The 18,990-nt window shown below is 51.5% G+C and overlaps 7 protein-coding genes and 1 non-coding gene across 8 annotated transcripts; 5 read left to right on the forward strand and 3 right to left on the reverse strand.

Moving 5' to 3' along the window:
* Nucleotides 1-1,351: 1,351 nt before the first annotated feature.
* BO72DRAFT_485408 (uncharacterized protein) lies at nucleotides 1,352-2,507 on the reverse strand (the record flags this gene model as incomplete). The annotated part of the gene is made up of 3 exons (XM_040947888.1): nucleotides 1,352-1,710; nucleotides 1,771-2,338; nucleotides 2,463-2,507. The coding sequence occupies 3 exons, from the start codon at nucleotides 2,505-2,507 to the stop codon at nucleotides 1,559-1,561; spliced, it is 765 nt and encodes a 254-aa protein (XP_040802207.1). The 3' UTR covers nucleotides 1,352-1,558.
* Nucleotides 2,508-3,530: 1,023 nt separating this feature from the next.
* BO72DRAFT_447253 (uncharacterized protein) lies at nucleotides 3,531-4,160 on the reverse strand. Its single transcript, XM_040944489.1, has one exon. It carries the CDS (start codon nucleotides 4,153-4,155, stop codon nucleotides 3,694-3,696), a length of 462 nt encoding a protein of 153 aa, XP_040802208.1. The 5' UTR covers nucleotides 4,156-4,160; the 3' UTR covers nucleotides 3,531-3,693.
* A 1,083-nt stretch (nucleotides 4,161-5,243) lies between these two features.
* On the reverse strand, nucleotides 5,244-5,316 carry BO72DRAFT_t112. The gene has a single exon. It is a non-coding gene; the product is annotated as a tRNA-Thr (tRNA).
* Nucleotides 5,317-5,754: 438 nt separating this feature from the next.
* On the forward strand, nucleotides 5,755-7,306 carry BO72DRAFT_526976 (uncharacterized protein). Its single transcript, XM_040950074.1, has 4 exons — nucleotides 5,755-6,234; nucleotides 6,305-6,333; nucleotides 6,412-6,549; nucleotides 6,620-7,306. The coding sequence occupies exons 1-4, from the start codon at nucleotides 6,060-6,062 to the stop codon at nucleotides 6,995-6,997; spliced, it is 720 nt and encodes a 239-aa protein (XP_040802209.1). The 5' UTR covers nucleotides 5,755-6,059; the 3' UTR covers nucleotides 6,998-7,306.
* A 183-nt stretch (nucleotides 7,307-7,489) lies between these two features.
* Nucleotides 7,490-10,039, forward strand: BO72DRAFT_402303 (uncharacterized protein). The gene is made up of 2 exons (XM_040942204.1): nucleotides 7,490-8,038; nucleotides 8,116-10,039. Exons 1-2 carry the CDS (start codon nucleotides 7,636-7,638, stop codon nucleotides 9,819-9,821), a joined length of 2,109 nt encoding a protein of 702 aa, XP_040802210.1. The 5' UTR covers nucleotides 7,490-7,635; the 3' UTR covers nucleotides 9,822-10,039.
* A 1,453-nt stretch (nucleotides 10,040-11,492) lies between these two features.
* Nucleotides 11,493-14,615, forward strand: BO72DRAFT_77992 (uncharacterized protein). Its single transcript, XM_040950705.1, has 3 exons — nucleotides 11,493-12,413; nucleotides 12,473-13,859; nucleotides 13,913-14,615. The coding sequence occupies exons 1-3, from the start codon at nucleotides 11,664-11,666 to the stop codon at nucleotides 14,338-14,340; spliced, it is 2,565 nt and encodes an 854-aa protein (XP_040802211.1). The 5' UTR covers nucleotides 11,493-11,663; the 3' UTR covers nucleotides 14,341-14,615.
* Nucleotides 14,616-15,224: 609 nt separating this feature from the next.
* On the forward strand, nucleotides 15,225-15,593 carry BO72DRAFT_342576 (uncharacterized protein; the record flags this gene model as incomplete). The annotated part of the gene is made up of 2 exons (XM_040940630.1): nucleotides 15,225-15,412; nucleotides 15,512-15,593. Coding segments are annotated over 2 exons (270 nt in total), but the record flags the coding sequence as incomplete, so codon positions are not given.
* Nucleotides 15,594-16,633: 1,040 nt separating this feature from the next.
* Nucleotides 16,634-18,637, forward strand: BO72DRAFT_495356 (uncharacterized protein; the record flags this gene model as incomplete). The annotated part of the gene is made up of 2 exons (XM_040948541.1): nucleotides 16,634-16,809; nucleotides 16,867-18,637. 2 exons carry the CDS (start codon nucleotides 16,634-16,636, stop codon nucleotides 18,635-18,637), a joined length of 1,947 nt encoding a protein of 648 aa, XP_040802213.1.
* Between the last annotated feature and the right edge of the window lie 353 nt (nucleotides 18,638-18,990).

Consider the following 18,990-nt stretch of genomic DNA (forward strand, 5'->3'; position numbering starts at 1 on the left):
CGAGCAGCGAGAAGCGAGTCTCGCACATCATCTGGGAGGCCTGATTCAGCAGCTGAAGCTGATGGTCCGAGTTGTAGGCTCGAGCATATGCCACGTTATCGAGAACCTCTTCGCCGACAAGCCCATATCGTTGCGCAACCGCTAACAGGCGCACGGGACGGAAAGTACCCTCGGTATCAATATACAGACACTTTCCTTCTCCACCGCCCATGTCAAAAGGAAGCTGACAGGTCACCGCAAGGGTATGGCAAATTTGACTCTTCCCTGTTCTGAACTCGCCGAAGATCTCCGTGATAGATCCTGTCTCAATGCCTCCGCCAAGGAGAGTGTCTAGTTGTTTGGATCCTGTTGTGATCGATATGAGCTCGCTTCGCCGCGCATGCATCTCCGTGGCCGTGGTAAATCCCATGGGTACGAGTTTCGCCGCTGCAGGATACATAGTCGTCAGTTATGTTATTGTGAATGCTTGTCAGGATCACGTCAGAGTTACCTTCAACAAGAACCTTGGTAGCCTTCTGTTCGGAGATACCCTTGATCTGTTCCAGCAAGCGCTTCGGACTGGAAAAGCACGAAAACCGGTTGTCAGTAATCTCGGAAGATACTATGCAATGACTTGTAGAATCCACTATCAGTTGACTTACGTGTATGCGATTGACTCAACCGTGTGATAGCCAGCGTCAACGAACAGTTTGATATCTCGGCCAGTTAGACCCGCAACTCCCTTTCGTAAGACTAATCAGTACACCTCGTGCAATGCGGAAGGCCGCGTTATTGCTTCCAAGGATCCCACGATGCCACCAGATGCTTACCTCTAAGGCTGAGAGCGGCGTTGGGGCCCCAGGACCAGGAAGTCCTTCCTCGTAGTCATTTTGAGTCTCTATGTCTGCTGTCATTTTCTCCTGAGCTTTCAGTTTGACGACAACCGACAGCCTGTTCGACTTGTTCGACTTGCGAGATGACTAGGAAATGCACAAAGCGGACGGGCTGAACGCGAGACGCGTGTTCTAGATCGGTCGTGCCGTCCTGGATCAGAATTGACTGGGCCGATGGTGATAGGAGCGTAATGAGCTCTGTAGTATATCTGTCTTTCTGATCCTGCTGTTTCCCAGGACGCTGGCGATTTTGAAGGGAGGGTGGCGAATTAGCCTTATTGCTCATCTCTCAACAGTGATGGAAATTGGACGCGTTGAGGCAGGCGCGATGTCACGTGCCGATACTGATGCCTATCAGGCGTTGCTGCCTGAGGGCCGGGGCCAACCGACTACTTCGGGTTTAGCATGCGTACAATTACAGATGCGAAAGGCCTAGTCTAGTGGCTTCCTCGATACTGAGTAAGACCGATTGCTGGATGCCATATTATAATAAGCTTTATCTCTCAATGTCTCACCAGCGCTTCGCCTGAGACCTAGAGCCTCGCGGGCTTTATGAATCGAAAAGCTCTCATAAACTACCCCCAAATACAATGATTGCTGATGGTGACATGTGACAAAGGCATCATGAAGACAGACTAGCCTGCTCCATGCTTCCGACGCATTGCAGTGTAGCATTTGTCCAGTCACTAAATCCTAGGGCTATCTATGGTCCCCTGCTTGATGGGTCCCTGGTTGATGGGTCTCAACTGGTATGTCTCAGTCGAGCCTGTCTGAATGCTCTCGTCGATCAGCTTGCTGATCCTACGTCGAAAGCTTTCGGATGAGGTTCGATGATGCCCTGAGCAACAGTGAGCGCTGTCCTCATCCGAACATAGCTTACTTTCTCGACGTGACATACCTTCAAGTTTTGACATGCGCTTATAGCTCTCGAACGGCTTTCTTACCCAGGAATTCCGAGGATGGAACCAACCCCTCGACCGTCTCTTTTTTCCTGGGTCAACGGGCGTCTCGGCTTCACTGTTGGCACGGATTGTTGGCTGCGATGCGCTGTGTGTGGAGAACACACGCATTGCCTCGGCCCCGAGCTCGATGTCTGAGATCTTCATGGAAAGGCGTGGGTTGAGCAGGTTATGGTTTGGCGCCAATTGATATGATCGGCTTGGCCGCTGGACGCCACTTGGTGGGACAAGCGATGGCTGACTCTGTGCGGGACTGGGGAGTTCTGGCGTATCTCCCGGCATAATGATGGACTGCCTCGGTGAATACTCCTTGGGAGTCCAAATGCCTTCGACTTGGATGCCCTTTTCTAGCGCCCTGGCACCGAACGGAATCTCGGTTGTCTCGGCCAAGATCCTCTGCATTTCGGTGGCCTGCTCGGTCCTCTCACGTTCCTCGGCAGCAGCGTACTTGTTTGTCACCCTTCGGTTGTACGCGAGAACACAGAATGAATAGATCAGAACGATGGCCTTGTTGCATCAGTCATACGGCCCGTGGTACATGACTTAGCACCTTACCAGAAGACCCGCAAGTACCTATCTCTCTCGTTAGCCATATTTGTCGGCTTCTTGACTCTGAGTCAAGGGGGCTCACGAAGCTCAGCTTCTCCCACAGCGCCCATCCGAACCAGAACCGCATTTTAGGCTATGCCAGGATATCTCGGGGCCACCTCGGAGGTGTATTCGATGGGTGTCCGGCGTTGGTGATGAACGTGGTTATAACCTGTGTGGGCTATGGAATGGATGCAGAACGAGAGTACCGGCAGCATGCCTTTCTTTTCAGCTCTCTTGGGAGAGGTGAGAAGTATTGCCACCATGTTTGTTAGGAAAGAGGTTCAGCTGTCGTGGGACACAGGCAATCACTCTCAACACAATCGAGGGCGGAAAGTACGAGCGCTCTGTGAGGGTGATGTACGTAAATGGAAGGTGACTCTAGTTCCGCTCGTCCGTCAACACAGGCATGATTGTACTGGGTGATGATTTCAGACTGCTACGGTCCAGTGTGACATAGCTGTTTGGAATGCGATCTTGTATTCTCAGTGTAGATTTTGCAGGGTAGTGGCTACGGTGACTCGAAGTTCGGAGAGCGGTTTTTGTCGGTGGACATATATACTTCGAGTAATATGTTGCAATAGTCAATGAATGCAATATTTACGCCCGAGACCGAGGATCAGTCAATAATCAAAGCTAGCGAGAAGAAATGAGTAGTCGAAGAAAGAAATAGAATGCAGGGCGCTATAGTGGTGAGGAGGCAGTCTATAAAGACCAAAAACAAAAAGTAGTTGTCCAGCCAAACTGCCAACTTCCCTGTAACGGGACGGTGTAATCTGGTGACGCCATCCTAGGGTGGAAATGTCTCTGCAGAATTGCTTCCCTCAAGGGTCACTTCCATTGCTTAGCGCCGTGTAGCAATCGTGGACTACTCGCACGAGTACAACGACGACCCCCGGATTCGTACCAGGCACCGGTCCCGCTGGCAATTACCTAAGCAAGGTTACTGACTTAACGGCCGACCTCCCACTGGACTATCCATAACAGATTAAAGAATATGGTATCAACAGCAATTTATATCCAGCACATACACACTCATGAAGCTACGTCAATCCACAAGTCCAGTACAATAACAAGAGACGATTGAATTTCACATTAGGAATAGTATTACTTGAGTGATAACTCCTACACTCTACTCCGGTAGGAAGACCAACCACTCACATCCCCGCCACAGGCACATATCAATAATAGAATGAACAAGGATCCAGGATCAACAAAAACGAGCACTGCCAAACGACAGGACACCACCCCGTCCGATCCACAGGCTGATTCGCTCAGGGGAAGATTTTGATGGAGCTTCTGCACTTCTTGCTGCCAAACACAGAGACAAATCGGTCGCATCGGCCGGAGCAGCACTGATAGTCATGAGTGCAGCGGTTTCTGTTCGAAAGGCATGCTCCGCCACGAGGATCCATGCATGTCCCATTGGCACATGTATGCAGACGGGAGCAGTCACTGTCGGTAATGCAGCTCAGAGTGCAACGACTGTTGAGGCATGTGTATCCGACTTCGCATTGGGATCTGTTGTAGCAGGTATCGATGGCGGCATCGCTGTCCGCGGACGAGTCTAGCTCGTCGTCGGTGGCATCCACGAAGCCCTCCGCATCTCCTCGATCCAGAATAGGCAGGGAGCGATAGCTCTCACTGTCAACATGCACGCCGGGGTAGGCCACCGTGAGGTTTCGTGTTTGAGTATGAGGAGGAACGGCACTCGCAGCAACTCCTCCGATGACCATGAGGACGGCAACACCGGAGACGATCGAAGTCGCAAGGCTAGGCATGATGCTTGTCGATCGAAAGGATTGACTGGGAAGAAAAGAGAAATGTCAGCTCAATCCTTACTCACGCCCGCTCCTACACATTCCCGATCTAGGAGTCAGACAATTCGAATGGTACCTTGATCGAGAAGTATATGTCCGTGTGGGTATAGGTATGGCTAAGCAGGAGTTGTCTGAGTAACCAAATGACTGGATATGTGGGGATGAGTGACTGGATGGGTAGATGTATGGATAGGAGGATGTTGTAGAGGGAGAGGATGATTACAATCCCGAGAGGGATGGCTGAGGTTATAAGGCCCTACGACCTGATGATCTAGATGGGAAGGAGTGGACTGCACACTCAACGATAAGGCAGGCTCGAAATAAGATAGGAAGCAACGGCTTTCCGTGCAGCGACTGCCTAGTCTCTCTTCATGCGCCCTGGACATCAATGCACGGCAGGTAATACGTACCTACTCATACGGCACTTCCCATTAGGAGGAGATTCAAGGTATGCAGTTGAATGGAACTATGGCTACATTATTTCTTGTCAGCGAGACCAGCCTGTTGAGGACTCGCAGAGAAGCTCCTTTGTCGTTGTCCTATCGTCATTGCCGGCCATTGATTGACCGAATCTTTTCATGAATACAAATAAACACCCAGGGACCCCAGCTTTAGTGCCGGCCTACGCATATCGAGCAGGGCGTTGTTCATGCAGTACGATCTGAGCGCGTAAAAACCAGAGATGACGGATAGTTAGTTATTGCTTTCTCAAGGGCACACCAAGCTCCGACCAGAGCCGTGGTAAACACCGGCATAGTCAATCAACGCAACACCAATGGGTATTTCAATGTTCCAAAATGTATGCTTGTACTATTGTCCAACTGCTCACAGGATTTGAGACTGCTCTAGGTTCATCGACACTGTCGACCTTCTCTCCTTCCTACAAGGACAAGATGAAGATGTGACTACGAAGGCCCCTCAACTCAAAAAGTCTGTGTAGCTCTGCGATTGCTCCTTGGATACAATATAGAGAGAACGACCCAGAGATTGGCAAAAAGAAGAGATGCTCACACTCGGACTCGAACCGAGGATCTCAGCATTACTAGTGCTGCGCTTTACCATCTAAGCCATGCGAGCCGATTAGTGCTTCCTATACTGATAACAAATCTCATCATTCATGTGCAATCGGACACAACAATGATCAAACTTAAATGTATGAATTGAACTCAAAGAATGTAACATGAAACAGCTCCTAGCATAGTAGTTATGTATTCGGGCGCTCGTCATTATTTATGTACTGTACTGCACTTATGCGGATATATCACGTTACAGTCGCATAAGCTGCATAAGTGCTCCTCATCCTGGAAACTTAAATGGATGGGAAGTTACTTGGTAGTTCACTAGTCCTCCTGATGACGCTATGGGCATGGCTAACTCCAGACTAAACGATGATGATATACGTACAACCAAGTTTTCCACTAATGATAACGATTGAAGTCAGGCACATGGCGCGGTGGCAAACATAGCCACGGTCTATGGTACGAGTAACATTCTCCAGGGGATCAGAGAGGGGGCCCCAACCACAGATTCATTAATAGAATTTTCTCATGTTGTTGATCCATTTGCCAGGTGGGATGAACCACCCTTTCATAAAATGAACCGACGCCCGAGGCCGCCGATCATGTGAGGGTCGAGTGTTCGTGCATTATTACAGTACATCCAATCCAACTCTCTCTTTAAGAGGATCTGACCACTGCCGCTTGCGCTGTACGCTCCCTCCAGCCTTATATCTTTCTCGGCTCTCTTTTTTTCTGGATTGCGCCCACGCAACTGGCTTTGCGCCACGCATCCCTATTGCTTTCCTTAATTACTCCCTCACAATGGCCCCATTCCGTAACTTCCTGTCTCGAAAATCCGCCGCACCATCCAATGGCGGGGAGATCACCACCCTTGACAATACCAGCACCAGCCGGTTATCAATTGACGGCCAGCGCTCAACACCTCTGAGTTTCAGGAAGAGCTTTGAGAAAGAGCCACCGGAATATAAACTGAGTGGTATGAAATCATTGAACGGGCATGGAGGGTCGGGAGGTTTATCCCCGCTAACTTGATTATCTGCAAACAGTCGTCGATGCCAATGGCGCTTATCTTCCGGTATTTTACTCTACAGTCCCACTGACCATGTCGCGCATTGATCCTACATGATTGCTAAGTCGGTTGCTCTCGATGCAGCCATCACCACCCGAGAAACAGAGCTTCTGGCCCAAATACCCCGGTTCACCCAAATCCTCACATCATCGCGACCTTGTCGATGAAAACGAACCATTCTCGATATCGCGGGAGTCGTTCGACTCCTACCGTCGTTCCTTCGTGAGTCTGCGCACAATCAGCATTTACTTTCCGCACCTATAGACCTCGGGACTAATCTCCTGTATGCCAGGACATCTCCGCCCGCTCCCCTGTGTGCTACACCGACGCACTGCCCTCGCGGACATCGCTCGACTCGCGCGTCTCTCGAATGACATCACCGCCATCCACACTACACACAGGCCTCTGCAGACAGCCCGAATCGATGGAGGAGGAGCAATTCGAGGACGTGGGTCTTGACGACGAAACCGAGGTTAAGCCCAAGAGGAAGAGCATTTTCTCTCGGTTCGGCGATCTGACAAGCGATTCGCACTCATCCAGCACCACCAAATCCTCGTCTCTGGGGTTTCACATCCCTGGCCGCAAACGAGGACAGAGCAACGTGGGCTCGGAGTTAGGCCCTTTCAAGTCCCCACCGGCGAGTGCCGGATCCGAAACTAATGATGCATGATACAAATCGCAGGATTTCTGTAACCAATATACCATGACTCGGGGGCCACTGGGATGATTGATTTGCCAGTGACCGAGGTTTGCTTTTTAAATCGCTCCATTCGTGGGACTCGCCGATGAGTTTTGCTGTCAGTCAGCCCCGCTTGCTTGCGGGCTCGACGAACGAACGGAATGCATTGCGTGTTTCTCATGCTGTCGAACTTCACTATTCTGGCATTTTACTGTCCACCTCAATAGATAATCATTCATGTACATAGTTTTAAGACTTTCGTTATATGACTATTTCCGTCAATGCTACGATTCTATTCCGACCTCTTTTCCTCAAAATAAACCATGTGGACAGACGGGAGAGGGGAAAGATGGCTGCCCGCTCCGTCCTTATCCCGCACACCCGCCTTATCGGTGAGCCTGCAAACCAGACAAACAGCGGTCGACCGCCCTCGAACGGGCAAAAAAAATGTAAGAAAAAAAAAAGTAGGACGGGCGGCCGCGGCGATAATCTTAAGCAGGAAAACCTAGACTCCGCGGGCGGCCTATATCACCTTTCATTCTTTGATCCCGCCCAAATCAGTCTATTCCTGACCCTTTCTTTTCTTTCTTTTTCTTTTCCATTGACGAAATCTCAAATCTCCACACATCATGGTCGGGGTAAAGCGCCGCGTCGATAACGGCGATGATCGCGATGGCAAGCGGACGAAGACCAAGACTGCCGTGTCCGCGCCGACGAAGAAGGGCGGCTCCAAGTCGGCGCCCGTGAAGTCGGCGAAGAAGTCCGACTTCAAGAAGGGTAGCGACAAGGGTGGAAAGAAGGACAAGAAAGACCTGAGCAGCAAGAAGGGCAAGAAGGTGCAGAAGGAAGAATCCGAAGACGAAGACGACGACGAGTTCGATTTGGATGATGTTGAGGATTCGGAGATTGATGAATTGGATGAGCTGGAGGCTGAGGAGGACGAGGACGTCGATATGGGTGGTGTTGAGGAAGACGACGAAGAGGACGAGGAGGAGGAGAAGGAGTCTAAGCCCGCGAAGGCGGCGGATCCAAGTAGGTGGATTTCTTTTTCAGAGGTTACTGCTTTGAAGCTATTGGGAACTAACCAGATCTCTCTTTCAACTGTGCAGACAAGTCCACATCCCGCGAATCGCATATCAAGCAGAAGGCGATGCAGCAAGAGCGCAAAGCCGCAAAGCCCAACGCCGATATCATCGCCCGGTCTAAGAAGCTTTGGGAGCAGCTGCGTCGGAAATCCCACGTCCCCCTCGAGCAGCGGAAGAAGCTCATCAAGGAGCTGTTTGAGATCATCACCGGCCGTGTCAAGGACTTTGTGTTCAAGCACGACTCGGTCCGTGTCATCCAGACCGCTCTGAAATATGCCAACCTCGAGCAACGGAAACAGATCGCAACAGAGCTCAAGGGCAGCTACCGTGAGCTTGCTCAGAGCCGGTATGCCAAGTTCTTGGTTGGCAAGCTGATTGTTCACGGCGACAATGAGATTCGCGACTTGATCATCCCCGAATTCTACGGACACGTCAAGCGCCTCATCCGACACCCCGAGGGATCCTGGATTCTCGACGATATCTACCGGACGGTCGCGACGAAGCAGCAGAGGGCCAACCTTCTGCGTGAGTGGTACGGACCCGAGTTCGTTATCTTCAAGCAGGAGGATGGAACCGCGGAGCTCTCTGAGATTCTGAGCAAAAACCCCGAGAAGAGAGGACCTATCATGCACTTTTTGTTTGAGCTCATCAACCAGCTGATCCAGAAGAAGACCTCGGGTTTCACTATTTTACACGATGCTATGCTTCAATACTATCTCAACGTGAAGGTCGGCAGCGAGGAGGCCAATGAGTTTGTTGAACTCCTGAAGGGCGATGAAGAGGGCGATCTTGTCAAGAACTTGGCTTTCACCAAGTCAGGCTCACGAGTCATGTCTCGGGCTCTTGCCTACTCGAACGCCAAGGACCGCAAGCTTCTGACCCGTTTCTATCGCGATACGATCAAGATGATGGCAGGTGACCTCAATGGACACACGGTCATCTTGGCAGCCTACGAAGTCATCGATGATACCAAGCTTACCTCGAAACTCGTTTTCCCCGAGCTTCTGAACCAAGGAATGGACGCTGAAGCCCGCAACGAAGAGTTGCTCTGGCAAGTGACTGACCTGACGGCTCGTATCCCCATCTTGTATCCATTCGCTGGCGACCGCGCCAAGTGGCTTCTGCCCGAGCAGGATAATGAGCTGTTGAAGGAGATCCGCGAGATCCGCGCAGAAACGTCGAAGAAGGAGCCCGAGGTCCGCAGACAGGAGCTGGTCAAGGCCGCTTCCCCCACTGTTCTCGAGCTGATCGCAGCTCGTGCGGACTCCCTGTTGGAGACCAGCTTCGGCTGTCAGTTCATCTCTGAGGTCTTCTTCGACGCTGATGGCGACAAGAGCGCCGCTCTTGCTGCTGTCGCCGAGGCGGCCAAGTCCCGCGCGGACACCAAGGAGGCCCCATTCGTGGGCCGGTTGTTGAAGTCGCTTGTCCAGGGTGGACGGTTCAACAGCGCGGAGAAGAAGATCGAGAAGGTCCAGCCAGCACTGAACTTCCACGATCTGCTGTACGAGCAGATTCAGCCCGAGATCATGTCGTGGGCCACCGGTTCGAATACCTTCGTTGTTGTGGCTCTTGCGGAGTCGGACGATTTCGCGAAGAAGGCCGACCTGCTGAAGACGCTGAAGAAGAACAAGAAGGCCTTGGAGAAGGCCTCCTCAGAGACCACCAAGGATGGCAAGAAGGGCAGCCCTGCCAGCAGTGGTGCTAAGATCCTTCTGGAGAAGATCCGGTAGAGTCCGCAGGGGAGCCAATTTCTACCAGTTCAGGATGCATGACATGTTCGTAATATCGGCCGGTTGACTGCAAAAGCATATCTCTTTGGTGTTCTATTCTTATTTCTATACTATTTTCTTTTTCTCTTTTTATACCGTGAGATATCTATTCTTCGCTTGTACAGGATCTGTGATAAATTTATTGGGATCAATGAAGCCAAAAAGTACTCGATAATCTTTTTTTCTGGTTCCAAATTGACTCGTCCCGAGGCAACGTCAGTCCATTAGTAGCATGCATTATAGGCGATGAGTCCGTAGAATTCAGTATGTTTTTCCTGGGTGAGGCTGAAGAAAAACCCCTGAGCGCAGCTAGAAGAGCACGCAGACAACAATATGTTTTCACTTGCTAGGTGAGAAATGACTTGACTTCCGTGGATAAGCATTTGCTCCAAGGACCGGCTCAATTGTCAATTGCTAAGGAGATAGTAGTACAAAGGTGCAAGTAGTGTCAGAGTGCAAAGCAGGCCTAGTTATAGTTGACTACGCACTGAGTGATGCATTGAGACGGGAGAGAGCCGTCTCAGCCTTTCAGGGGTGGTACTGTACCTAGTAGTTTCCCGTCGAATACCTTACCTTACACTTATGGCGTGGTGGCAGCCGAACGCAAGGACCTCGGACGTCTCTTTGCCGCTGAAAAGGGCTTAAGCTGCTGGGGGGAACCATGGAACCAGCAGGTGCAGATATCAACATTGGCTGATCTTTAAATGACGATCTCCATCTCTCCTGCCATTGCACTCACTTGGTTTGTTTTTTTGAATCTTTGACTCTTAACTAGTTCTATTCTAGTATCCATTCTACTACGTATCGGCAAAAAAAAAAGAGGACCACTCATTCCCATGACCTTATCTGTTGACTGTTGTTGATTGTTGATCGAATGATTCGAGTGCCTCGATCCCCTCGATCCTGTCGCTACCCGCCGAATGCCAGAACGAGGATGATTACCTTTAGTCTAGCAAACGGGAGAGCGTTTATGCATATCCCACCCACCCCTTGTATTCTTTCCCCAGATCGACTCTACTTCTCTTGATCTCAATCACATCTCGCTTGTCTTTCATCATCTACATCTACATCTACATCTACATCTACTGCTGCTTTCTCTCCATTGAAACAATATCCCGTGCAAAGACCTCCTTATCGGTCTTCCTTTAATCAATGGCCGAAGATCTCCAGGACGTGACGGCAACGGATCCCTGCCTGATTGGGGCTGGCCAGAAAAAAAAAGGGACACGAGTAGAAACCAACAATGCCCCCTCTCCGTCAGCATCGAGTAGTCAGTCCGGCGTGTGTGCTAATCTAATTAATTCCTTCCTTCGCCTCCATCGTCTTTCTTTCTTCTCCTTCTCATCATCTTCTTCTTTTTCTTTCGCTCCTCTCTTCGCTCGCTTCGTTCTTTCGTTCCCTGTCGCGTCGCTGGTGCTCCCTTCATACCTTCCTTCTACTATGGCTAATTCTAATTCTTAATATCTAATCATCTCTTTTTGTTTTGCTTTCGCGATATAATATCCCCCCGCGCTCATCTGATTCGTCGAGAAGCCTGCGCCTGCCTAGTCTCAGATCTCATCTGCGACTGCATCGTTCAATTCCCCTCCCCAGCAACAGTCTTTCGCAGGACGTACACTCCGATCCCTTCATTTCCCAACTTTATCTGCACCGCCCGGGCCGTCGAAAGTGCAACCAAACTCGCACAACCACCCCCCTTCCCTGGTTGCAGATGGCTTGGGCCTGAGCGGAATAGTTCCTGTCGTGTACCAAAGTATTGAATGCCTCAATTGACCCGAACAGTCAGCCAAGCAGGCATAAAGCATGATGGTCACCTCGTCCCCCGGGGAGGACGCTGGTCACCCTTCTCGTCAACATCTCCCGCCCATACCTCCGTCGCCGACGTTATCCAACCCCGACATGATCTTACCGTTTGACTCCAACGAGCGCGAATCCTCCACCCCGTCGCCTCCGTTCAACCTACCTTCACTATCCAACCTGCAGGCGTTCTACGCAAGGCGTCCCGCTCTCGATGACAATACGGACCAGACTCAGGGAATCGCGCAACCGGGTGTTGCTCTGTCTTACGGCAATCGCCCCCAGAGCAAACTATACCCACGGCATACATGGCTGCAAGAGGGCTATGATGCTCGTCGTCTGTCGGATATCGGAGAGGAGGACTCTTCGTCATCTTATGCGCACTTCCCTGGGTTCTCTGGTGCATCTCGAATTGTTCCGCAAACAGGACGGGCGGGAGGGTCTCCCGTTTCGCAACGCGAGACGGGCGAGTTGGAGACTAGGGAGACGGGGACATGGAGTGGCTCGTCTAGCTCGACAGCTAGTGCTGCTAGTGACTCGTCTTGGGACGGGACGAAAGGCCACCAGGACGGTCACGGCGCCAAGGACCACCAGCACCCGCTGGAGGACAGTGCCACAGAAGCTGTCGATGGCAATGATAAAACTCCACGCATAGTACAAAGTACACAGGAGGATGGGTCGGGAGTGGAGCTGTCATCGGCCGTACTGAGCACCGAGGCGGAAAGGATCCTCGAGAACGCGAAGAAGCGCCTGACGGTATGTCCGAGATAGAGAAGATTGTGGATTATGAAAGCAATCGCTAACAATTGCTGTAGCTTATGGAAGGGAACCTGAATCGGGCTCGCACGTCGGTGCGAGTATCTCCGTCGCTTCCCACTTCGCCAACGCCGCCTATGGGGCAGTCGCATCTGGGGCTGGGCCAACCCGTCGGCGGCCTGTATCAGTCGATTTCTCGCGCGGACCGTCGGGCCTCAAATCATCGTCCACGCACAACATATACCTCATCCCAAGATGCGACGGGCAACCGCCATTCGCGCGTCTACAGTGAGACCAAATTGCCATCAGCGGCGCACCCAGGTCTTCCCACATCCGACACCAGTCTATCTCGGTCGCTCAGTGCCTTGGGATCAACTAGTGCATCCAAGTATAGAAGTGATGAGCGGACTTTCCGTTATGACCCCTCGCGGTCGTATCTGACCCACCGGGCTTCTATCTCGTCCATGCAGAGGCCATCGGCCCGCTCACCAACAATGGTGAAGGAGCGAGCATCCTCTGAGTCACCCAGGGGCTTAGGCATATCTACCGAGGAGGAGACTGAGAACCTCAGCTCGAGCACGGAGGGGTCCAACGGAGTCTATCCCGCGCAGGACCCGCCATCTCGTTCCCAGTCGCAAATGCAAGTTCGGGACCTGCACAATCAGATGAAGGGCCTTCACATCAAAATTTCCAGTCTGAAAGTCAAAACCCAGGAGGATAATTTGCGCCGTCGTAGTATGCAGAGCCTGCGGACCCCGAGTCCCTTGAATGCTGCTGACCAATGGTACCCCAATGCTTTGGAACTAAGAGGCCGCCAGGGCAATCCTAGACCTAGCGCTGGTCAGGGTCAGTCACCGGCCCACTCTGCAGAAAATCAATTCAGCGACGAATCTGGCTCCGCTAGATACGAGCCTGATGTGAAGGCTCGACAGGCCGAAACACACAGACAAGCTCTAGAACATTCATCCCCGGGGAAGACGCATCATCAACAAGATGATGCCTACGAATTCGATGATGCGCAGTCAGTGAACGAGAGTCTTTATGAGGATGCACAAGAGGGTGACTATGATGAGAGCGGCTTTTTGACATCTGGTCTCGACCAGGAGTCCGTGGATAATAACTTGGATGATACGTTGGAGGCTTTCCCTCCCGTACCACAAAGTTTGCAGGACAAACCTCATGAGGAGCGAGAGGATGCTTTTGACTACGAGCACTTCATTCTGCATAGCGCCCTGGGCAATTATAGCCAAGCTCGCACGCGCCGTGAGAGCAATCTATCGACCAGTTCGGTCGAAACCACGCGCCCAACCGACCACCGCTCCGTTCGTCACTCCCGGGCCAACAGTGCAACATCACTTTCTTCCGTTGCGACGTTTGAAACTGCCATTGAGGGCAACCACGATGGACTGGAGAGCGTTCTCTATTGGGATCGGAAATTCAACGATGGTAGGTTCCTGTGTTTCACTTACAGCTCGGACTTGTGCTAATGTCCTGTCTAGAATTTAAAGGTCGCCATACGCCGGGCATCGACAGCTCGAAGGGAGCTGATTTGGAAACCGGAGGAAATCTTCGTACTTTTCGCCGACAGCCCAGTCGACGAGTAAACAGCGCATTGTCTCTCAAGGCCCCCACAGTCTCACCACGATCCGACTCGGCAATGACAGGAGCCGCGACCCCAACGTCCCTTGCGTCGTCGCTTGTGTCAACAGTACGCAGCGCCCATCCAAGTGCATCAGCCAATGGCAATATGGGGCTGAATGACGATGATACGAAACTTTTGGAACAGTTATTCCAAAGCTTGGGGGATGTTTGTACGGAGCTTCAGACGATTACAACCTCTGCGCAGCCGGATCCGAAACAGGTGCGGCTGTTGAGACGACGACTAGACGCCGCTCGACGAGTGCTGGACGGAGAATTGGACACCTAAATCTAGGTATAAAGGAGTAAATAAAACAATTCTGGAATAGTTATGGGGGCTCGGTGGACAGTGCTATTGTTTTTTTGCGTTTTGCTGTTAAAGCAGTCCAGGTGGAAGCTTGGATATGATACCCTGATATTCGATATTCGATACTCGATTTGGCCAATGCAGCCTCTGTTCTTGTATACTATAGTTGCAGGTATTGGATACTCAAAAGCAAACAGGCGTTGTATACAGAGTGCCGTTGGCCCCACCCCCATCCGTGCACGTGCTTTCGCAATGCTTTGATCTCCGAAGCGCCACGCGCAGCAGCCACATTCAACATTCAACCCTGAAAGTAAATAATCCCATTATGGCAATGAGGGCCACTGCCATTGTCATCATCAGTCCTTTGGAATTACTCTTTGAGCCCTGGACACCCATTGAGTGATCCCGTACTGAGCTGGACTCTGTGTGCTGGTTGGTGTCAATTCTCCTCAATTTCTGATGCCTCCTTTGCCCCGCATCTCGAATCGCATAATTCCGTCTGACATTCAGCCACAGATATTTACAAACATCTAAGTGGACCAACGCAGACAGGCTTGACACGACGAGGACCTGACTACATTCATTCTCTATATAGGGAGAAGAAGCGCTCAATTGCTCGTGCGCATCGCTTTTTATTCCAACGAGGGCGGATTAAAGCAAGCGCAAGACGGAGAATTTTTTTTTTCTCTTGTGTCGAGCTTGTGAAACGGCGATAAGAGGGTCCCCCGCCAAAACCCCTGTCGACTCCATACTCTCGAGGACGAGACTCTCATCCTCACGAGAGATCCTTTCCTTCAATCTGCTTGAAAGAACAAGCCCCATCCCCAACATCTTATCGCATAACCATGTCTCCGCCGCCACCCCCATCCCGCCGCCTCCTCATCTTCCAAGAGGCGCGCCACCCCCAGACAGCCGAGGTCGTGTACTTGCCCGTGAACAAACTGGGCCTCCCCATCTGCGGTGATGGACCGGACCTACCCTCCATCCTGGAATTGCCGCTGAGGATTCTGAAGGCGTTTACAGAGATCTTCAACCAGCCGAAGTATAAGGGATGGTGAGTGCCCCCCCCCACCCCGTTGTTTCAAGTTTGAGGCTCTTAGTCTACGCATGCCTCTTAGTCTGGGTATGGGGTTCCGCTGACCTTCGAGATTAGGGCTATTGTGGCTGCGGGGCCGTACCATGATACCTCGGAGGAAGGGAAATATTATGCTGTTGTGTTGGAGCAGACGGCGTCGGCGCAGCATGCGGATTCGATGGGAGCGATATTGTAGATTGGAATGCGGGAAGTGGTCACTGCTGCTGTTGTTGATGTTCATTATTTTTTTTCCATGGGCGTCTATGTGTTATGCTATACTTGATACGTGTATTATTTGAAGGTATGATAGTTGGCTCTGCTGCTTGTCTACTTGTTGATAGATTAGAGTGGGTTGGTGGAGTTGCTTTGCGTCTGGGTCGAGGAGTCGGCATTTGTAGTACTGTATCTTGTCTTATGTTATGGTGGAGATTGTGACTGATTTCTACCTACTCCGAATCATATAGCCCCGTTTGTCTTGGAATTGAGGTCCTAGCGTCGATTGCGCTTTTGGATTGTGAGTCGGCTGGTTCTGTTTCTCCGTTTGGGCTGGTTGTCCATGTGTCTAGTATATCGATTGAAGAGAGGTTTCTACTTGACTCTTGCCCTTGCTGTACGTTCCAACCAGAGGAGAGCTCGAGAATGGATGTAAGCAGGAGTGCTTTTCTGCTTGTCTCGGACGATTCTGGGCGTAGTGGTGGACATCATTTCAATGGCCGTCTACAGCCATCCACCGCCTCGACCTCCCGGTGAATGAGGATAACTATCATGGATATACTACCATAAATTGCCAAACCTCGTTCAATTGCATTCACTGGCTCACGCCTACCATGGGTATATTATCTCACGAGGTTCGCTTCTCGAGCTTTTCTCCCTCTCCCTCCTCTCTCGTTCCTTCTGAACTCCAACAGACTCAATCTTCAACCTGCTTCCATACAAAGTAAGCATCCTGCTACCAACCACTATCATCCGATAAACCTCTTCATCTCATCCCACCCAGTCATCAAGAGCTCGCCCGAGCTTATCCTCAAATAATAACAAGTAACAGTACCTGCCTGCCATCTAGCCAAAACCTCATCATCCAATATCTAAACTCCCCATCTACAAAGTAAGGCCCCCTCCCCTCCTCCAGCATCTCAACCCCACACCACACCACTAACCACACACACACACCTCCTACAAAAGCTAACACCCAAACCCAAGATGTCATACAACAACTACACCACCACCGAGTTCCCCCTCGCATCCTCCAGCCCCTCCCTCTCCCCACCGAACATCGACCTGCTCATCCCCCTCACAAGCATCTTGCTATTCACCACCCTAGACCTCCTAGGCATCATCACCGACAAAATGCGCGCGTGCATCCTCCTAGCAGCATGGTACATACCCCCTCATTGCCCGAAAACCCAAAGCTAACTACTAGGGCTCCTACTCAGCGGCAGCTATCTAGCCAGTCACATGCACCATAGCGTGCACTTCGAAACAAACAACACGGTCGTCGTCGAGACACCCATTGTAGGTGATTGGGAGGCCGTGCTGGGGCCTTATCCTTCGTTTCCACATGTGTGGGATGGCGTTCATGGCGATGTGCCCGGGTATGGCTATGGCGATTATGGTCGTGATGGAGATGAAGTTGAAGATGAAGACGTTGGCGCGGACGCGACCCCAAGCCCTCCTGCGGATGGATATTTTGGCGTCAGGAAGATTGTTTGGTGTCTGGTGCTCGGTTTTCAGTGGGTTTTGGTGCCTTTTGTTGAGGGTTTCCGGAAGTGGGCCGAGCGGGATGTTGATGTTGGGGTTCACTTGACAGACGAGAAGATGGAAGAGGAAGAGAAAGAGGAGGAGAAGGAGGAGAGACTGACTGACGTCAAATACGAGACTGGGACTTCACCTGATGAGCTTCGTGAATATGCTGCCTCGCTTAGGGCCTCCAATGCCTTAGCAGACGACAGTATCATGATGAACCGTTGGCCTTCCACTTTCGTTATCAACAAGGCCGAATCCATCAAAGAGGAGGAGCTGGCAACCCTCGAGTTTGATACACCAGACGATACTCTCTTTCCTCCAGACCTTGTCTCCAGCCTTGAATACTTTGACTGGGACTCTCTGGATGATATACTTGATGACTACCGCTACTATCCCTCGGACTCACCCGACTTTCCGTCCTCTCAAACATCTGAGACTGCATTCTCGACCGCATCTCCAAAATTGGTTGATGATTGCGAGCCAGCGGCTGACTCTAACTTCAACTCGTTCGACTCTCAGTCAAGCTGTGCTCTAGATCTTCTTCTTGACGAGTATCTCTCAGAGCCATACCCAGATTCTGACGATGAAACCGAACTCACGCCCTTCCCCTACAGTCCGACAACCTCCTGCGCCTGCCCTACCTTTAGCGTTTCCACTATCGACACAGATGATTTCCTGACCGGGACCCTTGACGAGAAGCTCTCGGAGGTCTGGCTTACAGACCCAGAACTCGACGACACTTCTCTCCCCAACAACCTCACACATGAGCCCGCCTCCTCCTTCGACGAAGTAATCGAAGAACTGAAAAAATACATCGATCAGCAGCAACATGCTGCTACACACGAGGAACACACCACTATTATTCCCAGAGCCATTGTCCCTAAAAAGAACGCTCAAACCCCCGTCTCTCACCTCAGACTCCCTCGCACAGCCCCCCAATCTACCCCAGCGCCTCCCCATTTCAGTATTGCAATTCCGCCTGGAAAGAAACCCAGCGAACCCGCAACCCCTGCCTCGAACAGCACCATCATCAATCCCCTGCAATCCTGTTCCTCCAAGCCCCATCACTCTTCGGAACGCGGCACTCGTCGTCCAATGCTGGAAGAGGATTCTTCCCCTCCCAGTGTAAATCTCGAGGCCCTGTCTTCCCTCGAGCTCGACCGACTCACCCGCTTCAACAGCTGGAAGAACCTCTTCGTGAACGACATCTCTTCTCCGATCTACAACCACTGCCAACACAATCCCCAGATCTCGGGCCCCCGATCCATGCACGTCGCTTGCTCACCTTCTTCATCAGCGCCAACACGGACAAAGAAGCACAAAAGAGTCCGCTTCCACCCGGCCGTCACGAACATCGACATCCGGATCTGTCCGAGGTACCTTCGGACCCGGCGCCACCGCGACCCTGATGGCGAGGTCATTGAACGTCCGGTCTTCTCGCTTACTCCCTTGCGAGAGTAGGGGGCGAAATGATGTGTCGGTGTTCGTTATCGGACTTCAGTCATCTGTGGGGGGAGGGGCATACTCGATTGGGTGGGTACACCCATCCAACGCTTGATCGCCAACTCGTCTGATCATTGACCGATATTCACGGTCTCCACACGGTTGGTTATATCTCACTCACAACCGTCGAAGTCGTCTATTCATCAAACCAAGCATCAATAAGATCCACACGAACCGCAACCTCCATGAGAAACAAGATCAGCATCAAACACGTTCCCCTGTCCTCCTCCGTCCTCTCTCAAAGCAACCATACTTCCAATCCCGGAAGCCATCAAGAGAGCAGACTTTAACCAAGCTCCTCACCCCATATC

The sequence above is a fragment of the Aspergillus fijiensis genome (assembly GCF_003184825.1).
Source record: "Aspergillus fijiensis CBS 313.89 unplaced genomic scaffold BO72scaffold_18, whole genome shotgun sequence".
Lineage (NCBI taxonomy): Eukaryota > Fungi > Ascomycota > Eurotiomycetes > Eurotiales > Aspergillaceae > Aspergillus > Aspergillus fijiensis.